Source organism: Zea mays, chromosome 1 (genome assembly GCF_902167145.1).
Source record: "Zea mays cultivar B73 chromosome 1, Zm-B73-REFERENCE-NAM-5.0, whole genome shotgun sequence".
In the NCBI taxonomy this organism is placed as follows: Eukaryota; Viridiplantae; Streptophyta; class Magnoliopsida; order Poales; family Poaceae; genus Zea; species Zea mays.
This window is the reverse complement of record NC_050096.1, coordinates 201,913,196-201,938,542: the sequence shown is the minus strand read 5'-3', so window position 1 is coordinate 201,938,542 and position 25,347 is coordinate 201,913,196. Positions and strand designations below refer to the sequence as shown.

The window sequence follows — 25,347 nt, the reverse complement described above, 5'->3', positions numbered from 1 at the left end:
ACATCAGGGACGTGCCAATTCTTAGGAAGGTCCCTGGTGTCATGGAACTCTAAGAAACAAACCTCCGTTGCCCTATCCACCGCTGAGGCCGAGTACGTTGCCGCAGGTCAGTGTTGCGCGCAACTACTTTGGATGAGGCAAACCCTCCGGGACTTTGGCTACAATCTGAGCAAAGTCCCCCTCCTATGTGATAATGAGAGTGCTATCCGCATGGCGGAAAATCCTGTTGAGCACAGCCGCACAAAGCACATAGACATCCGGCATCACTTTTTGAGAGACCACCAGCAAAAGGGAGATATCGAAGTGTTTCATGTTAGCACCGAGAACCAGCTAGCCGATATCTTCACTAAGCCTCTAGATGAGAAGACCTTTTGCAGGTTGCGTAGTGAGCTAAATGTCTTAGATTCGCGGAACTTGGATTGAATTGTAGCATACATGTATTTATGCTTTTGATCATGTTCCGTTTTGCATTTTGTTGCTTATTATGGTGCTCAAGTTGTACAAACACTCCCTGGACCTCACAAGTCCGTTGCAAAGTGATGCACATGTTAGGGGAGATGTGTTACAACTTGACCCTTTGAGACTAACCATGTGCTTGAGTTTGATGATTTAGTCTCGAAGGAGGATTGAAAGGGAAAAGGTGGACTTGGACCATGAAAGACTTCCACTGCACTCCGATGAGAGGGTAACTTATTCCAAGTTCATTTTTAGACTCTTATTGCCTTTGTGTTCTCATTTGAAGATTTTGGTAAGGCAATGGGGTTAAAAGGGCCAAGATTGATCCCGTTTTGGTGCTTGATGCCAAAGGGGGAGAAAATAAAGGCCAAAGCGATAAATGGATCAGCTACCACTTGAGAGAGATTTTGAAAATAGTAGAATAGAGTTTGTGTTTCGTTAAAGTCTTTTATTGTCTCTTATTGTCTCTTGTCAAAAGTTGGCTTCTTGTGGGGAGAAGTGTTGATTATGGGAAATAGGGGGAGTTTTTGAAATCTTTGATCAATCTCTTTTGGAATGACTCTCTTTATGCTTCAACATGTGTGTTTGATTTAGAGATAGAGATTTGAGGTTGATTTGCAAAAACAAACCAAGTGGTGGCAAAGGATGATCCATATATGCCAAAATTGAATCAAAATCAATTTGAGTTTTATTTGAAGTGATTTTGCACTTGTTCTAGTTGCTTTATGTTGTGTTGGCATAAATCACCAAAAAGGGGGAGATTGAAAGGGAAATGTGCCTTTGGGCCATTTCTAAGTATTTTGGTGATTGGATGCCAACACAAGTGTTTAAATGTGAATCTATGCCCATGGGTGAACAAAGTGCAAATCAAGAGCAAAGGTATGTTTCTAAGTCTTAGTACATTGGTTTTGTGTACTAATATATTTGTCTAAGTGTTAGAAACAGGAAGAAGAAGAAAAGAAGAGAGTTGGCTGTGTACAACCAAGAGGCTGTGTCGGTCTGGGGCACCGGACTGTCCGGTGGTGCACCGGACAGTGTCCGGTGCGCCAGGCTGCCTCGGCCGAAGAGGCCGCTCTCGGGAATTTGCTGACGGCGTACGGCTAAAATTCACCGGACTGTCCGGTGAGCCAACGGTCGGCCGGGCCAACGGTCGGCCGCGCGATCTGCGCGGGACACGTGGCCGAGCCAACGGTCGGAAGGGGGCACCGGACTGTCCGGTGTGCACCGGACATGTCCGGTGCGCCAACGGCTCCCAGATCTGCAACGGTCGGTTTCGCCAATTAAGGAATGGAATCGGGCACCGGACACTGTCCGGTGTGCACCGGACTGTCCGGTGCGCCCGACGACAGAAGGCAAAGATGGCCTTCCAGATTTGTTCTCAACGGCTCCTAGCTGCCTTGGGGCTATAAAAGGGACCCCTAGGCGCATGGAGGAGTAAACCAAGCAACCTTAGAGCATTCTTGATCATCCACACTCAGTCTTTGCGCATCTGATTGTCATTCTAAGTGATTCGAGCTCCGTTCTTGTGAGAACTTTGAGATAGTCTTTGAGCTCGATTCTTGGCCGTGTGTGTGCGCACTTCGCTGTGGATTTGTGTGTGTTGCTTCCCTCCCTTGCTCCGTGCTTCTTTGTGAATCTTAAGTGTAAGGGCGAGAGACTCCAATTTGTGGAGATTCCTCGCGAGTGGGATAAAGATAAGCAAGGCAAAACACAGTGGTATTCAAGTGGGTCTTTGGACCACTTGAGAGGGGTTGATTGCAACCCTCGTCCGTTGGGACGCCACAACGTGGAGTAGGCAAGTTTTGTACTTGGCCGAACCACGGGATAAATCACCGTGTCTTCTCTGTGTTGAATTCTTTGTGATTGTCGTATTGTGCAAGATCTCCTCTTTAGCCACTTGGCAATTATTGTGCTAACCCTTAACAAGTTTTTGTGGCTATAAGCTTAAGTTTTTACAGGATCACCTATTCACCCCCCCTCTAGGTGCTCTCAGGTTCTCAATCGGTCGTACCCCTTTATATTTATAGGGGAGGAGGTCTGGACCTTTTCCTAAGAGATAGCCAACAAACTCTCACGTGATTAGATGGATAACCACACACGAGATAAGGATAAACATTCGATCTAATCTCGGGACACGCGGACCGTCCGGGCCCATGGGCCGGACCGTCCGCTCATTTTGGTGTCCAACATATGCCCCCTGCCTTTTGGTGGAGCTTGGCGAACCAAAAGCATCAGCGAAAACTTCGGAAACAATTGACCTTATGAGGTTTTGTTCCCGAAGTAAGGACTCAGCTCGATGCAAGTCATCGGGTCTTGCGATCAGATAATATAAATACTTGATGGGACTTTAATGCATAGAGGCCGTTTCGGATCGCATCCTCTTCGGCCATGTCTACCTGATCAACCTGTCAATAGGCAAAAACTTGTGGTGCCCCCAGCCCAAATAAGCAAACGAATTGGGCCAGTAATACGAATTCATCGTCGTACCACCCCACACATGAGCAGGACAACACATCGGCGATGGGTAGAACGGGACGCACCATGCTATCCCTGGAGGAGGATGACAAGGCGATCTTGGTTGTGCTACCCTTTGGGTCCGTTTAGTCGGCTTTTGCTTTCGCACAGGTCGCCCTTTTGACTTCGTTTGTTTTATTGGCCGGTTGTGTGGAACGGCCTTCTTCATATATTTGGCAAGCAACTGACCAAAAGTAGGGCCGACTCTACTGAGTCGTCCAGACGTCTTAGTAGTGTTTTGTTTCCTAACACTTGTGTTGGAACGTTGTGGTCCGATGGTCTGAGGTTGCTGCTTCTGACCATCTGCGGACCGTCCGGCCATCATAGCCGGACTGTCCGCGCCTGTCTCGGACTGTTCGGCCTTAGTACCCGGATCGTCCGGCGTACGCAGGACAGGTGACCGTGATCGGGTGTCCGATCGTGCTTGCGCCCCGGTGCCTCTGGTCTTTCTTTTGTCCGGAGCCTTCAGAGTAACCATTCTGCGTGACATATTTTGGTGTGCGAGGATCACCAATGGCGATATTTTTATTTTTACTTTATCGGCCGCACAAGGCCAAATTATGACCTTTTTGCTCGTTGGCTCTAATGTGGTGACAGGAACAGGTGGCCTGTCAATTTTCACCTCTTTTTGAAACCTCAACCGGCCTTCGTTTATAGCCGATTGTATTTGCCGACGGAAGACGGCACAATCATTGGTGTTATGAAGAAAGAAGCCATGCCATTTGCAATAAACACTCCCTTTTAATTGTTCAACCGGAGGAATTATATGTGACAATTTAATATTACCATGTTTAAGCAACTCATCAAATATTTTATCACATTTAGTAATATTAAATGTGAACTTAACTTTTTTCCTTTTGTGTCGAGTGCGGGTGAGAGCGAACAGAAGGTTTTGCCTTAGTGGGCCAAACAAGCTCAGGGACATGTGACTTTTTTAGTTCTTGGGGCTTGGGTGGCCGATTATATTTATGTCGGCCTTCTGCACTAGGCGGATCACAGGTGACTTCTGGTGCTCCGGACGGTCCGACCTGCACAGTCGGACGGTCTGCGGGTGGATCGGACGGTCCGGTACTATCCTCGGACTGTCCGGTCACGTCAGGCAACACCTGTGACCCTTGTGGTGGGCTCTGTGTAACTCCGGACTGTCCGGCGTAGGGTGCCGGACGGTCCGACGGAGGGCCGGACGGTCCGCTATTGTGTGCGGACGGTCCGGCCGCGCTCAGAGTTGACTCACCATTTAGCAAAGATGGTGGTGACGGTCGTCCTGGATATGAGTCCATCGGCATACCAGAGTATGGCTGGGGAAACCCATTTGTTGCCGATGTGTTTGGCGCAATTGTTTTGGCGCCTAATTTATGTGATAAAAAACTAGGCATGTGAGTTTTTCCTAATGCATGCGCCATCCTTTCTATATCCTCTGTGATACTTTTAATCCGATTATCAAAAGAAATTTTAATAGATGGAATATCATCGACTGACCTGGCATCACCTATTGTGGGGAGCTGTTGCAGCACAGATGACATGTAATTGGCGTCTATTTCCCTTTCTTGGACGGTCTTCTGGTGGCAATCCACCCTGAAGTGCGAGAGGAACCATTTATCCGCCACCTTGAGCACCTGATCTTTTTGTCGTTGGACCTCTTCGTCTATTTTCTTCATGTTATCTTTTAATCTTTTATGCTCAGCGACCGATAAATTAGTCAGCCTTGTGTTGCTGTTTGGAGAAGCCCTGTTGAGATCTTTAGAATCGGCCATATAAGCCTGATTTTGTAGATCTTCAACCTCGTCCCCAGCGGAGTCGCCAAAAAGTATGTTGCCGCCTTTTTGGAGCGCCAAACACTCAACAAGAACCGTGGCGGTGCCCTCTGGTCAGGCGCGGACGGTCCGCGGCCTTGGGCCGGACGGTCCGCGACCTGGGCGCAGGAGCGGTGTCTTCCCTGCGTCACACCGGACGGTCCGCAGCTCTGGGCCGGACGGTCCACGACCTGGCGACAGGGTCGTCTTTCTCCTCCTTGCTGGAATCTAGATCTCGTCCCCTGGGGGGAAAGATCTTAAGGTGCTCCGGGTCGACAGGTCACCCGGGGCGTCCCCAGACAACGTCGAGTCACCTAGGAATTAAGAGATCAAATCGAGGAAGAGGTCTTGGATGGACAACTAGATCTTGCCCACCGGGAGGGGTGAGATCCTAGGGTCGTCTTGGGATCGACAGGCCACCCAAGACGGATCTAGACGACGTAGAGTCGACTAGGGGTGGAGGTGGATATACGGAAGGCTACAACTAGAACTATGCTACATCTACTCCTAGGGCAGGAAAAGTAAGTAAGGTAATTGGTTCGATTGGAATGTGTTCGGGGGTTCTCAATCGGCCGTACCCCTTTATATTTATAGGGGAGGAGGTCTGGACCTTTTCCTAAGAGATAGCCAACAAACTCTCACGTGATTAGATGGATAACCACGCACGAGATAAGGATAAACATTCGAGTTAATCTAATCTCGGGACACGCGGACCGTCCGGGCCCATGGGCCGGACCGTCCGCTCATTTTGGTGTACAACACGTCTTTAACCCCTTTTTTCCCCTTCTTTCAATAATAGTATCGTTTTTCTGTTTGACCCGTCTTTGCTGCCGAGCGATGCCTTCTACGACAAAGATGATGGATATGGAGCCATAGGTAGTGTATAGTACCACTGTACCAGTATGGAAGAAGCTCGGCTCTCTGTTCTGTTGTGTCGGCAGGCGTAGCGACTTGAGAGGTAGCTGTGTGTAGTAGTGGTTCAGATTTCAGAAGGGTAGGTGAGGAGACAGACAAGGAATATAATGCAGTGTTGTGTAGTGGCCTTCCGGATCATAGGAATCCGTCGGTTGCTGCTGTACAGCAAAACATGACCGGTACTGTCCCCCTGTACAAGCCTTCGTCCGGGACCCTTTCTGGCTTTAATGCCCTAATCATGGTGTGTGTGTGTGTATAGGCTTTAATACCCTAATAATTATATACATACACACCCACACACAACACTGCTTTGAGCTTGCTGTTGTGTTGGTTCTTCTTCCGGCCTAACAAACCTCTACCAGCAGTATCAGATGCTCTTCACCTACAAAGAAGTGGCAGTAACAGTAACAGGACTTTGGACAAACTGAAAGCCTGCTCGGGACTTTGCAGGCACTGATCTGACTGAGAGAGCCTGCACTGCAGGCTGCCTGGGACGCGGTCACTATAGTATAGTGTATGGAACCAGATCCGCTGCCTTACGGCAGCCTGCCGTGCGCTCGTCGATCTTCAAACCAACGGTGATCTGCTGCCCTCTCCTTTACCGTATGGAGCAGCCCAACAGAACCAATTCGGCCCACTTTTTTCCTTATTTCTTTCTCCAGTCCTGTGGCTCCCGTAGGCTACACCACCATCAGCACAGCACCAATAAAACAGAGTGCAGAGAGCAAAAATTCATAGCGATTAAGATTGTTTAAACTGGATATGAAAGAAAGTGAATACAAGTATTGATCCACTTGATATTGTTTTCACTGAACACTCCATCTACCTTGCAGTTAGCAATAACAAGATACAACAATAAACTACAAAATAGCATTGACTTGCTTCACAGCTCAAAGAAATTTTCAGTTTTTAGATCATCACTGCTTGCTCCAGTCAACAGTTGAGTGAAAGAATTGATGGTGTTATATTCTTTATGGAACTGAATGTCAATACTTGCTGGATTGCTTGTTTCCTTTACCTCTTGTGCCTTGCAAGAAACAAATAATAAAAAAAATCAGATATACATGGAACTAAAATACTGAATGACATGCTAAAAAATCAGATATACATGGAACTCACTTGTTCAGAATTTTGATATACCTTCGGTGCTTGTACATGCAATATATTTTTGCTTTGTCCTTTTTTCCTCCCCTTGTGCTTTCCTTCCCACCCAAATTTTTGTCTCTTTGAACTTCTTATGCGGACCTCTTTTTTCTTTAATTGTGCATTACTCAATGTATCATTTGGTACAACAATATCAACCTGAGTTGCATTCTTTTCAGCATTAGAAGGACCAATGCATATATTAATTTTGTCTTCAATCTGTTGACCAAGAAGATCAATTGTGTTGTCCATCAGTGAGGTGCACTCTGGATAGTAGGCTGCTCGTTGTGCCAAATTGAGAAGTTTTTGAGAAAAATATCTGTAACGGCGCATTGCATCAAACTTTGGATTCTCAATTACAATTCTACCATTCTTGTCCTGTACAGTGCCACTTCGTGCTTGTCGTGTCCACCGTTTCAATATATAATATTGTGTAGGCAATGACTTGATATTCATTAAATCAAGAACTTTCAAAGCATGAGCACATATTATACCAATTCTATTAAATAAGTTGCAACTACATATTGCTGTTTGGTCCAAAGGTGTCGGCGTTTCGAGACAGGGGGGTCCCTAAGCCGACGAGTGAGTGTGCTGCGTGCCCCAGCCCAGATGGGTCGAGCGCGTGGGCGAGCGCGAAGGGGGGAGAGGCGAGGTGGCCGGAGTCGAGTGTGAGAGAGGTGGAAGTCCCGCGGCCTTCGTGTTCGTCCCGCGCCCAGGTCGGGTGCGCTTGCAGTAGGGGGGTTACAAGCGTCCACGCGGGTGAGGGAAGCGAGCGGCCCCAAGAGAGCGCCTGTCCCGTCCTCGGTCCCGCGTGGCCAACCTTTTTTGAGAAGGCCCTGGTCCTCCCTTTTATAGTCGTAAGGAGAGGATCTAGGTGTACAATGGGGGGTGTAGCAGAGTGCTACGTGTCTAGCGGAGGGAGAGCTAGCGCCCTAGGTACATGCCAATGTGGCAGCCGGAAAGATCTGGGCACCCTACTGGCGTGATGTCGTGGCTGTCGGAGGTGCGGCGGAGCCTGGCGGAGGGACAACTGTTGGAGCGGTCGAGTCCCTGCTGACGTCGTCCTGCTTCCGTAAGAGAGCTGGGGGCCGCCGTCGTCATAGAGCTTGTGGAGCGCCATCATTGCCCCTCCGGCGGAGCTGGCCGGACGGGACGCCGGTCTTGTCCTCCGTGACCCGAGTCGATTCGGGGTAGGATGATGATGGCGCTTCCCGTTGACGTGGCGGTCTGTGCCCTAGGTAGGGCGACGTGGGGGTTCCTCCGAAGCCGAGGTCGAGTCTGCCTTCCGTTGCCGTGGCCGAGCCCGAGCCAAGGGGTCGGGCAAGGCGGAAGTCGTTCGGCCGAGGCCGGGGCGGAGTCCGAGCCCTGGGGTCGGGCGAAGCGGAGTTTCGTCGTCTTCCGGGTGTTAGCCCGAGTCCGAGCCCTGGGGTCGGGCGGAGCGGAGTTCGCCGTCTTCCGGGTCTTAGCCCGAGTCCGAGCCCTGGGGTCGGGCGGAGCGGAGTTCGCCGTCTTCCGGGTCTTAGCCCGAGTCCGAGCCCTGGGGTCGGGCGGAGCGGAGTTCGCCGTCTTCCGGGTCTTAGCCCGAGTCCGAGCCCTGGGGTCGGGCGGAGCGGAGTTCGCCGTCTTCCGGGTCTTAGCCCGAGTCCGAGCCCTGGGGTCGGGCGGAGCGGAGTTCGCCGTCTTCCGGGTCTTAGCCCGAGTCCGAGCCCTGGGGTCGAGCGGAGCGGAGTTCGCCGTCTTCCGGGTCTTAGCCCGAGTCCGAGCCCTGGGGTCGGGCGGAGCGGAGTTCGCCGTCTTCCGGGTCTTAGCCCGAGTCCGAGCCCTGGGGTCGGGCGGAGCGGAGTTCGCCGTCTTCCGGGTCTTAGCCCGAGTCCGAGCCCTGGGGTCGGGCGGAGCGGAGTTCGCCGTCTTCCGGGTCTTAGCCCGAGTCCGAGCCCTGGGGTCGGGCGGAGCGGAGTTCGCCGTGGCGCCTTTGGCAAGGCCTGACTGCCTGTCAAACTCACTCTGTCGAGTGGCGCTGCAGTCGGGGTGGCGCAGGCGGCGCTGTCTTTCTGTCAGACTGGCCAGTGGAGCGGTGGAGTGACGGTGGTCACTTCGGCTCTGCCGGGGGCGCGTGTCAGGATAAAGGTGTCAGGCCACCTTTGCGTTAAATGCCCCTGCAATTTGGTCAGTCGGTGTGGCGATTTAGTCAAGGTTGCTTCTGAGCGAAGCCAAGGCCTCGGGCGAGCCGGTGATGTGTCCGCCATAAAAAGGGGGCCTCGGGCGAGACGGAAGTCTCTCGAGGTCGGCTGCCCTTGGCCGAGGCTAGGCTCGGGTGAAGCGCGATCGAGTCACTCGTGTGGACTGATCCCTGACTTAATCGTACCCATCAGGCCTTTGCAGCTTTATGCTGATGGGGGTTACCAGCTGAGAATTAGGCGTCTTGAGGGTACCCCTAATTATGGTCCCCGACAAAAGGATTACCGATTACTATGTACTCCTCGTCAAGGACTACATCTTCACCGAGGCTCCCGGTTGCAACAAGGTGAAAGCAAATGTTTTATAGCATTCTGCATTATGTGAAAGCTGCACAATCCATGCCATGTCTCTTGAAACACTTGCTCAATCGCCTTTCCCATTGCATAATCTTGGTCTGTGTAGATTGTTTTGGGTTGCTTTCCACTATGTGCTTGTAGAAAAGTCTCAAATAGCCATTTGAAAGACTCAAATGTTTCATCATACATTAGAGCAGCACCAAAAACTATAGTTTGTCTAAACTGATTGAATCCAACAAAGACACCGAAAGGCCGGCTCTCTCTATTCGTCCCAAATGTAGTGTCAAACGAAACAATGTCACCAAAGTGTATATAATCGGCAATCATTCTAGCATCAGCCCAAAATATATTTGCAATCTTCTCTTCAGCATCCATTTGTGTCGCATATTGGAACGCCGGATTCTCTGTCATTTTATCCTGGAAATATTTGAGCATGCTTCCAGCTTGACCATATACCATCTCTCGTTGTCGCTTGCCACGCAAATAGTTTTTATGGTCACGAATGGTGTAACTCAAATTAAGCGGCCCACCCACTTGGCGACATGCTAATTCATGTGATGCTTTTGGTCCTATTCCCGAGTCATCAGCTGTTTCAATTTCAAAAGCTTGCAAATCTGAAATTTTCCTTTGTGACACCATCAAGTGGAATGTTTCTGGCAAGTGAAGGTTATGGTTGTGTTCTAAATTCAAATCATAAACTTTGTATCCACCAAACTCTTTATCTTTTACAAGTCCCATACGCACTTCACAATCCGTTCTAGTTTCAGCTCGATGACACTTTACTTCATACCCCTTTTTATCTTTCCCTCGATGACCTTGATTAGCACAAACAAATCTACATGACGTGACGTTTCCATCAATCTTACTTGTATTTGAGTACCTTTTTCTAACATCAAAACCTTTTTGACCACTATACGCTAACCAAAATCTCCAGCCCTCATCTGGGTTTCTGAATTTCATTCCAATACGAGGAATCAAACAGGGCAACACATTCTCCCTAAAAAAGACAACTAAAATTTAAAAGAAAGGAACAAATGGACCATGATATTAGGAATAAAAATAAAGTGGTGCATCTCACATGTTTGATCCGTTGGTCGCATCTTCCTCCATCTTTGCTTCTCAGCTTTTTGCCTTGTCTGTTGGTTGGTTTCCTTCGTCGCTGTCTCTCTGTATTTGGTGCTTTTTGCCCTGTCCGTTGGTTCCTTTTGTCACTGTCTCTCTGTATCTGGCGCCAAAACAGGCAGCCTTTCCCGCTGCTTTTTCCTCCGTTGCGCTGTGTTCCTAGATGAAAGAAATAAGAAACGAAGAAAAGAAGTGGGCCAGAATTACTCTGTTGGGCCGCTCCATACACTACTGAGGGAGAGGACAGCAGATCACCGTTGGTTTGAAGATCGACGAGCGCACGGCAGGCTGCCGTAAGGCAGCGGATCTGGTTCCAGTATAGTGTGTGCTGGGCGTGTGAAGGACCGAGAACACGGCCAGAAGAGGAGCGTGGGCGTGGTGAATGGAATCCAGAATTTTCTTTCGGAGAATTAACCCTTGAGCACAGGCAAATCTCTAGAAAACTAAAGCTCGTCAAAGACGTGCTAATTATTTTGCCGGATATTTTGGGTGATGACCGATGAGCACGCACTCAAATTTAGCTGAGGAACACAACAGAGACTAAACCGAAACGGTACTCTCCACCTCGATCTATCACAAAAGAGGCAAGATATACCAACTTAAAACTCACAGGGTGAACTCATGTGTGCAGCATGCATGGGGGGTGCCGACGACTCGATGAGGCGACCGCGGAGCCTAGCTCTCTGGGACTGGGACTGGGACTGGGACTGGGACTGGGACGGAAGCTTCTTCTCAAGCCCAGCCCGGCCAGCGCATGCATAATAAGATAACCGTAACCGGTCGAAGCACGCGACGCAAAGAGAACTCGCCGGCGGCTCTGACCGGCCGCTAGCAGTAGTATAATCGATGTGTGTGCTTTTCGGTGCCGCTGCGGCGTCGCCGTCGTCGGCCGTCACTGGGGCCGTGACTGCACCGACACACCAATGGCTCGTGTATTCAACGACGGATTATTAATAAATGTACGTAAGGGTCGTCATTAGCTAGAAAACAAAGGCCGGCCTGGTCGTGTCGTGCGTGCCTTCGATTGCGCATTTTGTTGAGCACACCAGTACACCACACCAGGCCAGTCTGCTGTTTCTTCTTCAGCGCACGCCCTGCTAGCTGCTGCAACGAAAACCTGAAGGTGAAGGTCTCGGACCCCTCGGTAGCCCTACACTGCAGCGGGGTAGGTGGCGAGGCGTGTCGCGTGTGCAGCACTGCAGCAGCAGCCTCTCCCGCGTCGGGTGAGGAGAGCACAGAGGAGGGGGTTGCTGTGCCTGTGCCCGGGCAGGTAGGTCATTCCTCTTTGTTCTTTTCGTCGCTCACGGTCGTCGGCCCTTCCTCCATCGGCTGTTGCGCTTTACCTGTCCGCCCCCGCCAGTGACGTGCGCGCGGCAATGCAGGTGCGCGCGGCAATACTTTTCTTCCCCCCGTGCGCTCTCCTTTACGTTTTGTTTTTGTTGGAGGAGCCGAGGAGGAAGAGTCAGCGGTCCAAGGTAAACGCTCTGCCCCTGGCGAATAAACGCTACGTCTATACGCGTCCCAGCATGTGCGGCGCGTCGGAAAGCAAACGAACAAACAACAGGGCACGCGCGTTCGGCTGACAACTACGGCTTGACGAGATGTTCATAGCTCGTCTGCTACTTCGGTTCGTGGTCAGTTATATCAGTTCGTTTGAATTTTTTTACGAGCTGAGATGACATTCTAGTTCGGTTTGTTAACGAGCCAACTCGCAAGCTAAACGAGCTAATATGTTTCAACAAAATAAAACTATATGTATATCATTTATGTAATAATTGATGAACATATTATATTTATGTATGGTGTATATGTCATATGAGTTAAACTAATGATTGATAAACTATGACTATATGTTAAATTAGTCTATGTGAATATAACTATGGTTAAACCGATGAATATGTGTGTGAATTGTGAATTGATGAGTTATGTTCATTTGGTGTTACATTGACGTGGTCTGTGAAACTATGTGTATAATTATTATTTCTATTGTTAAATTAGTTTCGAATTAACTATAAATTGATCATTATATATATTGTTCGTTTTGCTCTGACTGTCGAGCTAAACGAGTTAGATTGAGCTCATAAACGAGCCGAGCTGACTATGTGGCTCGTCGGCTTAATGAGTCGAGCCAAGCCAATTCGTTAGCTTAACGGGCCAGCTCGAACTCGGACGAGCTGAGCCGAGTTGGCTCGATATCGAACCCTAAGTAGCACACTACAAACGTCTGGGTGGATCTGTGTTCCGGAGTCTGCTGGGAGACGCTGGTATGTTAATTAGACTCGACTAGAGATGTCAATGGGAATCCAATCCCCGATTCCTCGTGAGGAATTCCTCCATTAAAAGATGTAGACGTGGAAGTTTCTTCCCCACATAGATGTAAACGGTGAAATTCTTCCTCAACGAATAAACGGGGACCCGTTAAATTTACATGTAATGTAATAATTAATGATAAATATATATAATTAACTTATGAAGAGATCACTTATTATATAAATGCGTTTATTTTGATGTATATATAAAGCAATCGATTCAACACGACAGACTCCGACGGAAATACATATACCCGGCCCATATAATGGTTCGGGTTCGGGCTCTAACCCAACCAAAAGGAAGCCGAAACTGGTGAATCTGAAATTGTTGGTTTGCCACTCGTGTAGTTCATCTTTTTTTTTGGTCTCCGAACTTGAAAAGCTCCACGCTACTGCAGTAAACGGTACTGGTACAGTGTTTTGGAGGAGCTAGAGCCACCGGAAGCTATACCAGAGATCAGTTACTGAAAGGTTCCAAACAAATGACCAAAAAAAAAAAAACAAAACAAATTGCCTTACCCATGGTAAGAAGGCGTTCTATCATAACTAGAGATCTGTTACTGAAAGGTGGTTCGTTGACAAATCAAAAGAGGTTCCTGACGGGCCAGATCCGAACTCCCGTAATGGGCCACGGCAACAAACGAGGGCCGATAAAAGTAGAAGAGCTCCGCCCATGGGCCAGAAAGACAGAACATGCCTGCATAGGATGGGAGAAGGAGATCATGGGCCACAGCCCAGATTCTCCAGAAGAAGAAGGGCGCCCGTAAAGTGAGTGATGATCAACAGCAGCTACCACCGCGTCTTACACTTTGGCGACACAGCTGCTATAGTGCTATGCCGCCCACCAGGCCACCAGTCGCCTACAGTAGCATTTCGGGGGGCTCTCCGAGGATACATACGTAACGTACTACAATGACATGCAGCTCTCGTCCTGTCAACTCAAACACGACTGCACATCGCATGAGACGAAGCAGCCAGCCTGACGCCGGGGCTGTTGCGGATCATGCTGCCACAGCGGCGACATCCAACAAACCAAGCTGGGCAGCTACAGCGGCAAGTACAGGCCGACGAGCTCAGATCTGGTCGACCCACCGACCCGTCTACCGTTCCATCGTCCCTCCCCGCCCCACGCGAACCGATCGAGCGTCGACCTCACCGCCTGCCACTGCCAGTACTGCCGTCGCTGTTCCACGAACGTGCGCGTTGCCGGCCGCCTCTCGATCGGAATTCCAAGCTGCCGCTAGCTCTGCTGGTCACCGATCGCGTTGTCGCATCCTACTAGCCTAGCCCGGTCGGTCGTTTACCTTCGCGAACATCGCCTGCGCACGTCCCGTTTCGTTCAGCTGCAGCCTTCAGAGCTAGCAAGTGTGCATGTGCGCCGGGGAAAGCCAAGCGCGCCCCGGCCTCCAAGTTCCGGACCCATATCAGCAGCAGCGATGCATGCTTGCTGTTGCTGGTGGTGGCTGTGTTCCTGTCATGCTGGTGTCCACGGTTCGCTTTCCTTATCTCTTCACTCGCACGCTCTCCGCCGAACGCCTGCTTATATCATCGATGCATGGATCGCTGCGTGCGTGCTTTGTGGCGTGGCGGCCATTATTACCTGCTGACAGTGCCATATGCACGCACGTAACATGGGAGAGAGAGAGAGAGGGGCAGCAGCAGAGCCGGCGAGATGCTAGATTTGCTAACAAACTTTGAGCCAGTTGGCTATACGTCCCTTCGTTCCCTAAGACTGACTGATCAGTGCACGACGACGACGCTGTCTGAAGCCCAACAAAGATCTACTGCGTGACGCATCACGCATGCATGCATGCAGAGTTTGGAACTGCGTGGCAAGGAAACGTATAGCTTTCCGTCTGCATATATAGTGGCCCCATGCATGCATGCATGGTCCATGGGTTCCCGCCCCGGCCCGGTTGACACTGTTGGGTGACATGGACGTCGCACGAGCTAGATAAGAGGTTCTTCGGTTAGGGGAAAGGACCAAAGAAGCAGGCACACATGACGAAAGTGAAACCACGCCTATCTTTCTTCGCTCTCGGACCACTGTCCACTCCTGCTTCTAACCAGACTGGCCCTCGACGCACGCGATCTTTTAAATTCGATAATTTTTGGACCATGCTTATAGGATTCATGGAGGTGGTGTCGAGGTCCCGGTGCGCTCAATGCGTACACCAGGAACCTTTCCACATGCTCTATCACAAGCTGCAGGCTACAACAAAGGCCCTCGGACAATGGAGCTTCAGCACTACCTCGGATGCTAAGCTACAACTTCATATGGCTTTGAAGATATTCCATAGATCTGACATAACACAGGAGACGAGAGCACTCTCTCCAGGAGACGAACTTCTAAGGTGCATACTTAAGAAAAGAATTATGGGCCTTGCGGTCATCGAACGTGCGCGGAGAAAACAGGCTGCCCGTATAAATTTGATAAAGTTTGGGGATGCCAACACTAGATTTTTTTCATCGAAGGATCACTTCTAGGCGTCGAAAAAATTCCATTCATTGCCTCAAAGATCAAAATGGCTCGACAACAGCACATGAAGGCAAGGCCACGAAAATACAATCTCACTTTGAAAATATGTTGAGTCGTCCACCCGCTCCGAAAGTAGACTTCATCTGGACGACGCTTGGATTACGACACCATGATCTCTCTTCTTTAGATGCTCCTTTCTGAGAGTAGGAGATCAAAAGAGCTATTGATCTGTTGCCCACCGACAAGGCGCCGGGACATGATGGTTTCAGACGTGCTGGAGCCTGGAGCATAATAAAAGGGGATGTCATAAGGGCGACCAATGCTTTCCATGCTCTACGTTGTGGCAACTTGTCACTCATCAACACTGCTAATGTAATCCTAATCCAAAAAAAGAAGGGGCCGAGGAAGTGGGTGATTTTAGACCGATAAGCTTAATCCATTCCTTCATAAATCTTATTTCCAAAACATTGGCATTACGACTACAACCTCATATGAATGCGATCATCTCCACTTGTCAGAGCACCTTCATCAAGCACAGGAGCATACACGATAACGTCTTGGCAGTGCGTACCGCGGTCCATCGTTTTCATACAAACACTACACCAAAATCATACACTTCCTACGGTTTTTTAACTTCCTATAGCTTTAATAACAAACTGTAGGAAATAAATAACTTTCGAGAGGCAACTGGTAGCTCTAGGAAATAAACATAATTTCTTACGGTATTTTATAAAAGTCGTAGGAAGTTAGCTTTCACATGCTGACTCGTGTGTGCGGTCAAACGTGCTGCTAACTTCCTAGAGGCGGTCGTAGGAAGTTAGCATGAACAGCTAACTTCCTACGTTTGCCTCTAGGAAGTTAGCATGGGCAGCTAACTTCCTACTGCCTCCTCTAGGAAGTTAGCTTTCAGTTGCTACGGTCGCCTCTAGGAAGTTAGCTGCCCATGCTAACTTCCTACGGCCTCCTCTAGAAAGTTAGATTTCAACTTTTGACCAGACAAACGAAAAGATAACTGCCTAGAGTACATGTACAACCTCTAGGAAGTTAAGTAACTTCCTACGGCTTTACTCTAGGAAGTTATATTTTTTATCTTAAACCCCTACTCAATCTTATCCTCTTCTCACTCTCCTTTCTCCCTCCCGTGTCTTCCACCAGGACCGAAGCTGTAAATTCTTGTTTGGGCAGAAACGCAAATAGAGCAACCTGGCAGATTTATTTTCTATCAGAATTGTAGCCTGTAGTCGAGAAGCAGTGAGATTTATAATATAAAGATATTCATTCGTCCGCCACATTAGTGCATGATTTGTGCATATAATAATTTTGCGTTGCACTTATTTGCCCTAGGTGTTTGCCTCATATTAGGCAGCATATATGGACCTCAGTGATAAATGTCAGCACAAATAGTGATTTCTTTGTCCACTGCATCTCTATCCATCAAGAATATTAAAAGGACTTCACGGAGTTCAGAATTCAATCATCTCGCATGATAACAAGTTCTATGCTTGTTTAGAATTTGCTCGGTTAAGTAAATGCAATTTGGAAAGCGCCTGATCTGATTTGGCCGCGTGCGTTATTCGAGAAATCGTGCACAAGGTTAATAATTCAGGTTGTTTCTTCAGCATGTTCTTTTGGCGACAAAATCGAGTGCACCTTAGCAGATAGGATTTTGACTTACTTCAACTAAATCACGTAGAGTAAATTATTGAAGTCGATCTCATTTTAGCCCGGCTCCTTTGTGTATATTTCAAATCTATATACCAGAACTGGGAAAATCGTGCGTAAAACAATTAATTTGATTGTTTCTCTAGCAAATTGACCAAGACTGATAAATCAAATATTCGGGACGAAAGCAGATGAGTTTATCTGATTACAAGAATATCTGCGATTTCTTTTAAAAAAAGGAAAATAAAAAAATCTAATAAAAATCTTCTACCGCCGCCCTAGCCTTCGATCCTATCTCCCTGGGATTTTTACAGCCGCGCTCGCCTTGTCGTCTTCATCTCCCCGCCGACGGAAGCCTGCTCCCAGCAAGCCCCAGCCGCGTCTCTCTCTCCCTCGTCTCCCTCACGCGTGTTTCTCTCTCCCTCCTCTTCTTCCTTGCTGCACTCCACCTCGCCCCAGGCGCTCGGCCGCTCATCTCCCTGCTGCCGCGTCCCTGCGCCCGGCCTTCGTCCCCGTCGCGTCGATCCGCGCTCGCCCAGGTCGCCCGCCGTCGCCCAGCTCGGTGCCTTCCCTGCTCCTCCAAGACGGCGTCCTCTGTCCTCATCTTCTTCCTCAGGTCCGACCGGTGCCCTCATCCCCCTGGCTGGTGCTCGACTTCCTTCTCCTGAAGTCCCTCCGCGCGCCGAATTTCGAGCTCCATTCATGGCACGCTCCGTTCCTGCTCCTCGACCTCCATCTGCCCTCTTCCATGGCCGGCGCCCCCTTCAGCTCCAGCTCGGCCTCCAGCTCCCGTGCCGCGCACCGTGGAGCTCCCTGTGCGTGCCCTGGCCCCTGCTTGGATTTAGCCCAGCCGAGTCCCATCTTCCATGGCTGCCGCACTCTCTGCTCCTCCCAGCCGGCCGAGGTCCTTCCCATGGCGCTCCTCCCCGCTCCCGTGCACACGCGCCCCTGGTGGTCGGAGCTCGCCAACGCCAGTTGTTCCTCCACTGCGCTGGCCGTGTGTTCCCTCCACACACACCTCCTGCTCCCCTCGCCATGGCATGGATGACCGCTGTATGTGCTTCTGTCGTGCTCAAGTCATCACAGGTTGGTGGGTTGTGCGCGCCCAGTCGTAAGTTATCTGCTCCTGTCGGTAATTTTGCATCATTAATTATTCTGTTAAGGATCTGAATTTAGGCTAGAGTATCAGATTCATTTTGTGGGCATGTGATCAAATACCTACTATGCTGACATATGCTAGGCTGGCCCCATAATTAATATACCATTACTTTTTTGAATGCTAATTAGGACCGCAACAGGTGTGAGGCTAGGTAACAAGTTTCTGAAGCAACCATGTAGTTGATCTCGCCTTTACTATTTACTACAAGATGCTTTATGTACTCTTTTCTCATTTGTTCTTTGTTTTATCTCCAGACATTTCTTATGTTACCCCGGGCCTGGTTAATATTTGTTTTGGATTGGTTTTTGAGATCTCATGCCTTCTATTGCATAAATGCATGTAGTTTTAAATGTGTGCCCTTCCTTGATGTAGAGAAGTTTGGTCTAACAACCCACTCAAGAAAGATTTTGGAGTAAATGCAGAGCTAACTTGAAATGGTTGTTATAACTTAAAAATTATATAAATGGTGAATTGAACATTATTATGTGTTTTACAGTAGGCTAATTTGCTGACGTGTCAATCAAGCTTATTGTATTAAGTTGTATATTTACTATCTAGCTCATTATTCTGCTATTGTTACATATTGATATATTGTTTGTTACCTGCAGAGTTTGAAGGAGTTTAAAACACAAGCAACCACATTGGCATCGCTTCAGCATCCCAATTTATGTAAACTGATAGGCTATTATGCAAAAGAAGATTCTAATGAAAGGATGTTGGTCTATGAACGGCTTTATCATGGAAGCTTAGATAAGCTACTCTTTGGAAGATCAGATGGTCGTTTCATGGACTGGTCTAAACGTTTGAAGGTTGCCCTAGGTGCTGCCAGAGGTCTAGCTTTCTTGCATGATGAAGGACCCTTTCAGGTGAGCATGCTACTTGATTTATGGTCTTATGGCATCACACAAAAGGTGTGCTTTTAATTTTTTATTTGGCATTCAACCACAATATCTTATAATACCGAGCTGCTGACTTAACTGGTATTTATATTTCCATTTGTTTTTCAGGCCATGTACAACGAGTTCTCAACTTGAACATCCAAATAGATAAAGGTTTCACTGCTAAGCTTTCAGGATATGGTTGTGTTGGCTTCAATACCGAGGAGATATCTAATGCACCTGTGGTATGTTCTTGTATGAGTGCAATTTAGAAGTTTATGTTGTCCAGCACAACTTATGCCTCGTTTCTTTTCATTGGTTCCAAACTTCCAAAAGTATAGTATTATCATCAACACTACAAGTTTGCATGGGTTCTCTTACATATTTTATTTTGTTTTAAGCAACATTGGGTCAGTTAACAAGAATATATGTATAATATTGTGATATAAAACCTGCACCATACCTGTTAATTAATCGACGTCATGTTGTCCACTAGAGATTTGTTTTCTTCAGTCTGCAGCAAACCTTTCGGTGGAGACCTTGGAGAAGGGTTTACTCACTCCCAAGAGCAATGTCTGGAGCTTTGGAGTCGTGTTACTGGAGCTAATAACTAGAAGGAAGAACCTTGATCCCAATTATTCCAAAGAAGAACACAATATTTTTAGCTGGAGTAGGCCTTTCCTTACTGATGACAGTCACCTATGTCTTATCATGGACTCCCGTATAAAAGGGCGCTTTCCCATTAAGGCTGCTCGGATAGTAGCAGACATCATTTTGAAATGCCTGCGTAAGGATCCATCGGAGAGGCCTACCATGAGGGATGTTGTGGAGGCCCTAGCAAGAGTCCAGGAAATAAAGGTTCCGTGTAGATATCCTCTGCAAGAACCTTTTTTGTGCTCGAATTGGGTGGAAGCAGCGTGCCGAGTGGGCCTTGTAACCTCATAACGCAATAAACTCGTTTCCCAGTTTCTGTTCACCCCTGCCCGTACGTATTCTAGTGGCCATTGCACTGCTGTTGCACCTGTGAATTTGAACTTTTGCATGTATTTATCCATAACATCTGATTACTGAATCATCCATGCTTAGGCCTTTGCCTTCAGTTTGTCTATTGCTGCAACAAGTCGGGGCTGGATCGTTCCAAAGTAAATGTAAATGGAGGCGCGATTGCCCTTGGACACCCTCTGGGTGCAACAGGTAATGGAACATCTACTTACCTGCTATACTTTTTTCTGAGCAAAGTCGATTAAACTTGTGATTCTTTGTATGTTCAGGTGCCCGGTTGCATGGCTACTCTTCTGAATGAAATGAATCACCGGGGCAGAGACTGGAGATTTGGTGTTGTCACCATGTGTATCGGTTAGTCTTACTTATCAGTTATCACATACTAACGTGTATAGGCAAAGCATGTCAACACATAGATGTAATTTGATCTTCTTTAGTTGACCATGATGCGTTGTAACAATTGCAGGATCTCGAATGGGGGCAACAGCTGTGTTCGAGCTGTGTTCGGCCCGACTGGAGGTATCGACCATCACTCGTCACTATAACCCGATGGTGATAGGCGACCGGGAGCTTCCATGTTATTGCGTTCTGATACTTGAGACTTTTATTATGACTATGTATGAGATATTGTCTCTTATTAGTACTGGATGATGAGATGTGTCTTATTATGACTATGGATGAGACTTTTATGATGTAATTGATGAGACTATGGATTTAAATATTGTTATGTGGTTGTGTGTGAGATGTTTTATGTGAAAATAAGTTGTGCTATATAGTTGTTGATATATTTGTTATGTTGTGGAATGTGGTATAAAATAAAAATAAACAACATCTGTAATGCTGGTCAAATTAACTTCCTAGAGGCTTATTAAGCCGTAGGAAGTTAGTCCGCTAACTTCCTAGGGGCTACAGTAAGCCGTAGGAAGTTAGCCAGCTAACTTCCTAGGGGCTACGGTCATGAGAGCACCTAGAGGGGGGGGGGGTGAATAGGTGATCCTGTAAAAACTTGAAACTTAAATCCACAAACTTGATTAAGTGTTAGCACAATGAAATCAAGTGGCTAAAGAGAGCTCTTGTGAACCACAATTGACACAGTGAGAACAAGCACAAGAGACACAAGGATTTATCCCGTGGTTCGGCCAAGTACAATACTTGCCTAGTCCACGTTGTGGCTGAAAGGGAAATGTGCCCTTGGGCCATTTCTAAGTATTTTGGTGATTAAGTGTCCAACACAAATGGTTATGTGTTAATCTATGCCAAATGGTGGACAAAGTGAAAATCAATACAAAGGTATGATTCTAGACTTAGTACATTGGTTTTTGTGTACTAACATATTTGTCTAAGTGCTTGAATCAGAAAAAAAACAAATGGAAAAGACTTGGCTCGAGCAGCCAAGACTCTGCTCAGTCTGGGTGCACCGGACTGTCTGGTGGTGCACCGGACAGTGTCCGGTGCGCTAGGCTGGCGCTGATCAACTTGTCGCTCTCAGGAACGGAACGACGGCGTATGGCTATAAATCACCGGACTGTCCGGTGGTGCACCGGACTGTCCGGTGAGCCAACGGTCGGCCGAGCCAACAGTCGGCCGCGCAATCCGCGCGAGACGCGTGGCCGAGCCAACGGTCAGAAGGGAGCACCGGACTGTCCGGTGCGCCAACGGCTCCAAACCTTCAACGGTCGGCTGCGCCAAAACAGGAAAGAAATCTGCACCGGACAGTAAACAGTGCCTGTTCGGTGGTGCACCGGACTGTCCGGTGCACCAGTCGACAGAAGGCAAGAATTGCCTTCCTGGAATGCTCTCAACGGCTCCTAGCTGCCTTGGGGCTATAAAAGGGACCCTAGGCGCATGGAGGATGAGACCAAGCATACTTTGAGCATTCTTGATCATTCACACTCCATATTTGCGCACTCGTTTGACATTCTTAGTGATTTGAGCTCCATTCTAGTGAGAACCTTGTGATATTCATTTGAGCTCAAGTCTTGGCCGTGTGTGTGCGTATTGCTGTGGATTTGTGTGTGTTTACTTCCCTCACTTACTCTAGTGCTTTTACTTTGATCCTCATTGTAAGGGTGAGAGACTCCAAGTTGTGGAGATTCCTCGCAAACGGGATATAGTAAAAGAAAGAAGAACACCGTGGTATTCAAGTTGATCATTGGATCACTTGAGAGGAGTTGAGTGCAACTCTCATCCATTGGGACGCCACAACGTGGAGTAGGCAAGTGTTGTACTTGGCCGAACCACGGGATAAATCCTCGTGTCTCTTGTGCTTGTTCTCACTGTGTCTATTGTGTTTCACAAGAGCTCTCCTTTAGCCACTTGATTTCATTGTGCTAACTCTTAATCAAGTTCTGTGGCTTTAAGTTTTAAGTTTTTACAGGATCACCTATTCACCCCCCTCTAGGTGCTCTCAATTGGTATCTGAGCCGTTCTCTTCAAGAAAGGGACTAATCGCCCGAAGAGATGGATCCTAAGGGAAAAGGGATGGTGGTCAACGACAATGAGAAGGAGTCCATCTTCAACGAGCCAAGGGACGATAAAGTCAATGACTCCGGCTCGAGTCAAAAGAAGAAAGATGGAAAGAAGAAGAGGCGCATCAGGAAGGTTGTCTACTACAACAGCGACGAATCTTCCTCTTCTCAAAAGGACGACAAATACGAGGAGAAAAAGAAAACGGTTAACTCGAACTTTTCTTTTGATTACTCTCGTATTCCGCATAATTCCAATGCTCATTTGCTTTCTATTCCACTTGGTAAACCTCCTCACTTTGATGGAGAGGACTACGGATTTTGGAGTCACAAAATGCGTAGTCATTTGTTCTCTCTTCATCCAAGTATATGGGAGATAGTAGAAAACGGAATGCAATTTGATAGTTCGGATAATTCTATGTTTATCAATGAACAAATCCATAAGAATGCACAAGCTACTACTGTTCTTTTAGCATCCTTGTGCAGGGAAGAATACAATAAGGTGAGCGGCTTGGACAATGCCAAGTAGATCTGGGACACCCTCAAGATCACACATGAGGGGAACAACGTCACCATGCTCACCAAGATGGAGTTGGTGGAAGGCGAACTAGGAAGGTTCGCGATGATCAGGGGGGAGGAGCCAACCCAAACGTACAACAGGCTCAAGACCCTCGTCAACAAAATAAGGAGCTATGGAAGCACGCGATGGACGGACCACGACGTCGTCCGACTTATGCTAAGGTCCTTCACCGTCCTTGATCCTCATCTTGTTAACTCTATTCATGAGAATCCTAGGTACACCAAGATGACGCCCGAAGAAATATTTGGGAAGTTTGTGAGCGGGCGGATGATGATCAAGGAGGCGAGATATGTTGATGAGGCGCTAAATGGCCCAATCCATGAGCCTCAAGCCATTGCTCTCAAGGCAAAAAGTAGCAGGGAGACGCTACCTAGCAAGGTGGCGCAAATTGAGGCGACCGGGCTAAACAAGGATGAAATGGCCCTCATCATCAAGCGCTTCAAGACAGCGCTCAAAGGTCGCAAGGAGCATCCCAACAAAAGCAAGACGAAGGGAAAGCGCTCCTGCTTCAAGTGTGGTAAGGTTGGTCACTTTATTGCTAATTGTCCCGACAATGATAGTGACCAGGATCAAGAGAAGAAGAGGGAAAAGAAGAAGACTTACAAGAAAGCGAAGGGCGAGGCACACCTTGGCAAAGAATGGGACTCGGATTGTTCATCGTCCGACTCCGACGACGAAGGACTCGCCGCCTCAGCCTTCAACAAATCGCCCCTCTTCCCCAACGAGCATCACACATGCCTCATGGCAAAGGAGAAGAAGGTAAGTACTCGAAATAATACTACGTATGTTTCTTCAAGTGATGATGAATCTAGTGATGATGAAATAGACTATGCATGTTTATTCAAAGGATTAGATAGAACTAAAATTGATAAGATCAATGAATTGATTGATGCATTGAATGAGAAGAATAGACTTTTAGAAAAGCAAGAAGATCTTTTATATGAAGAGCATGATAAATTTGTAAGTGCGCAAAATTCTCTTACTTTAGAAGTTAAAAGAAATGAAATGCTTTCAGGTGAATTGTCTACATGCCATGAATCCATTTCTAGCTTAAAGAGTATCAATGATGAATTGAATGCTAAGTTAGAAATAGCTAATAAATCAACCTCTTGTGTAGAACATGTTGTGATCTGCAATAGGTGTAAAGACTTTAATGTTGATGCCTGTAGTGAACACCTAGTTTCCATTTCTAAATTAAAAGATAAAGTGACTAGTCTTAATGCTCAACTTAAGACTAGCAAAAATGAATTCGATAAACTAAAATTTGCAAGGGATGCCTACACTATTGGTAGACACCCCTCAATCAAGGATGGGCTTGGTTTCAAAAGGGAAGCCAAGAACTTAACAAGCCAAAGGACTCCCACTTTCACAAAGGAGAAAGGGAAGGCCCCTATGGCTAATAGTGCTCAAAAGAATCATGCATTTATTTATGATAGGAAATTTTCTAGAAATGTTCATCATGATGGGAGTTGTAATGCTTATGATTCAAATGCCATGTTTGCTTCAAGTTCTTCCTATGTGCATGGTAGAGATATGCCTAGGAAAAATGTCATTCATCATATGCCTAGGAGAAATGTTGCTCATGTTCCTAGGAAAATAATTAATGAACCTTCTACAATCTATCATGCTTGCAATGCTTCCTTTGCAATTTGTAGAAAGGATAAGAAGGTGATTGCTAGGAAATTAGGGGCAAAATGCAAGGGAGATAAAACTTGCATTTGGGTCCCTAAGGCTATTGTCACTAACCTTGCAGGACCCAACAAGAGTTGGGTACCTAAGACCCAAGCCTAAATTTGCCTTGCAGGTTTATGCATCCGAGGGCTCAAGATGGATTATCGACAGCGGATGCACAAACCACATGACGGGGGAGAAGAAGATGTTCACCTCCTACGTCAAGAACAAAGAGTCCCAAGATTCAATCATATTCGGTGACGGGAATCAAGGCAAGGTTAAAGGACTAGGAAAGATTGCTATTTCATCCGAGCACTCCATTTCTAATGTGTTTTTAGTTGAGTCGCTCGGGTATAACTTGTTGTCCGTTAGTCAACTTTGTAATATGGGTTATAATTGCTTATTCACAAATGTAGATGTGTCTGTCTTTAGAAGAAGTGATGGTTCATTAGCTTTCAAGGGTGTACTAGACGACAAACTTTATTTAGTTGATTTTGCAAAAGAGGAGGCCGGTCTAGATGCATGCTTAATTGCTAAGACTAGCATGGGCTGGCTGTGGCATCACCGTTTAGCACATGTGGGGATGAAGAACCTTCACAAACTTCTAAAGGGAGAACATGTGTTAGGACTAACAAATGTATCGTTCGAAAAAGATAGACCTTGTG

The 25,347-nt window shown here is 47.5% G+C and overlaps 1 protein-coding gene, 1 long non-coding RNA gene and 1 pseudogene across 3 annotated transcripts; 2 read left to right on the top strand and 1 right to left on the bottom strand.

The window, feature by feature from the left end:
* Positions 1 to 6,424: 6,424 nt before the first annotated feature.
* LOC103645193 (uncharacterized) lies at positions 6,425 to 11,115 on the bottom strand. The gene is made up of 5 exons (XM_023300874.1): positions 11,107 to 11,115; positions 10,733 to 10,912; positions 10,434 to 10,628; positions 6,798 to 7,040; positions 6,425 to 6,705 (listed from the first exon to the last, which is right to left on the bottom strand). The coding sequence occupies exons 1-5, from the start codon at positions 11,113 to 11,115 to the stop codon at positions 6,562 to 6,564; spliced, it is 771 nt and encodes a 256-aa protein (XP_023156642.1). The 3' UTR covers positions 6,425 to 6,561.
* A 356-nt stretch (positions 11,116 to 11,471) lies between these two features.
* Positions 11,472 to 12,306, top strand: LOC109943721 (uncharacterized). The gene is made up of 2 exons (XR_002266805.1): positions 11,472 to 11,747; positions 11,860 to 12,306. It is a non-coding gene; the product is annotated as an uncharacterized lncRNA (long non-coding RNA).
* Positions 12,307 to 18,766: 6,460 nt separating this feature from the next.
* On the top strand, positions 18,767 to 20,352 carry LOC103645192 (LOC109940389-like pseudogene; annotated as a pseudogene). Its single transcript, NR_163838.1, has 4 exons — positions 18,767 to 18,997; positions 19,094 to 19,209; positions 19,478 to 20,158; positions 20,236 to 20,352. The product of NR_163838.1 is annotated as a protein-like pseudogene (transcript).
* The last annotated feature ends 4,995 nt before the right edge of the window (positions 20,353 to 25,347 follow it).

Excerpts from the sequence above, each read along its gene's own strand:
- LOC103645193 (XM_023300874.1), bottom strand. Across the intron at positions 7,041-10,433 it reads GCGACCAACGGATCAAACAT|ATTGAAGACAAAATTAATAT; the intron begins GTGAGATGCACC and ends CTTGGTCAACAG. Across the intron at positions 6,706-6,797 it reads TATATCAAAATTCTGAACAA|GCACAAGAGGTAAAGGAAAC; the intron begins GTGAGTTCCATG and ends GTTTCTTGCAAG.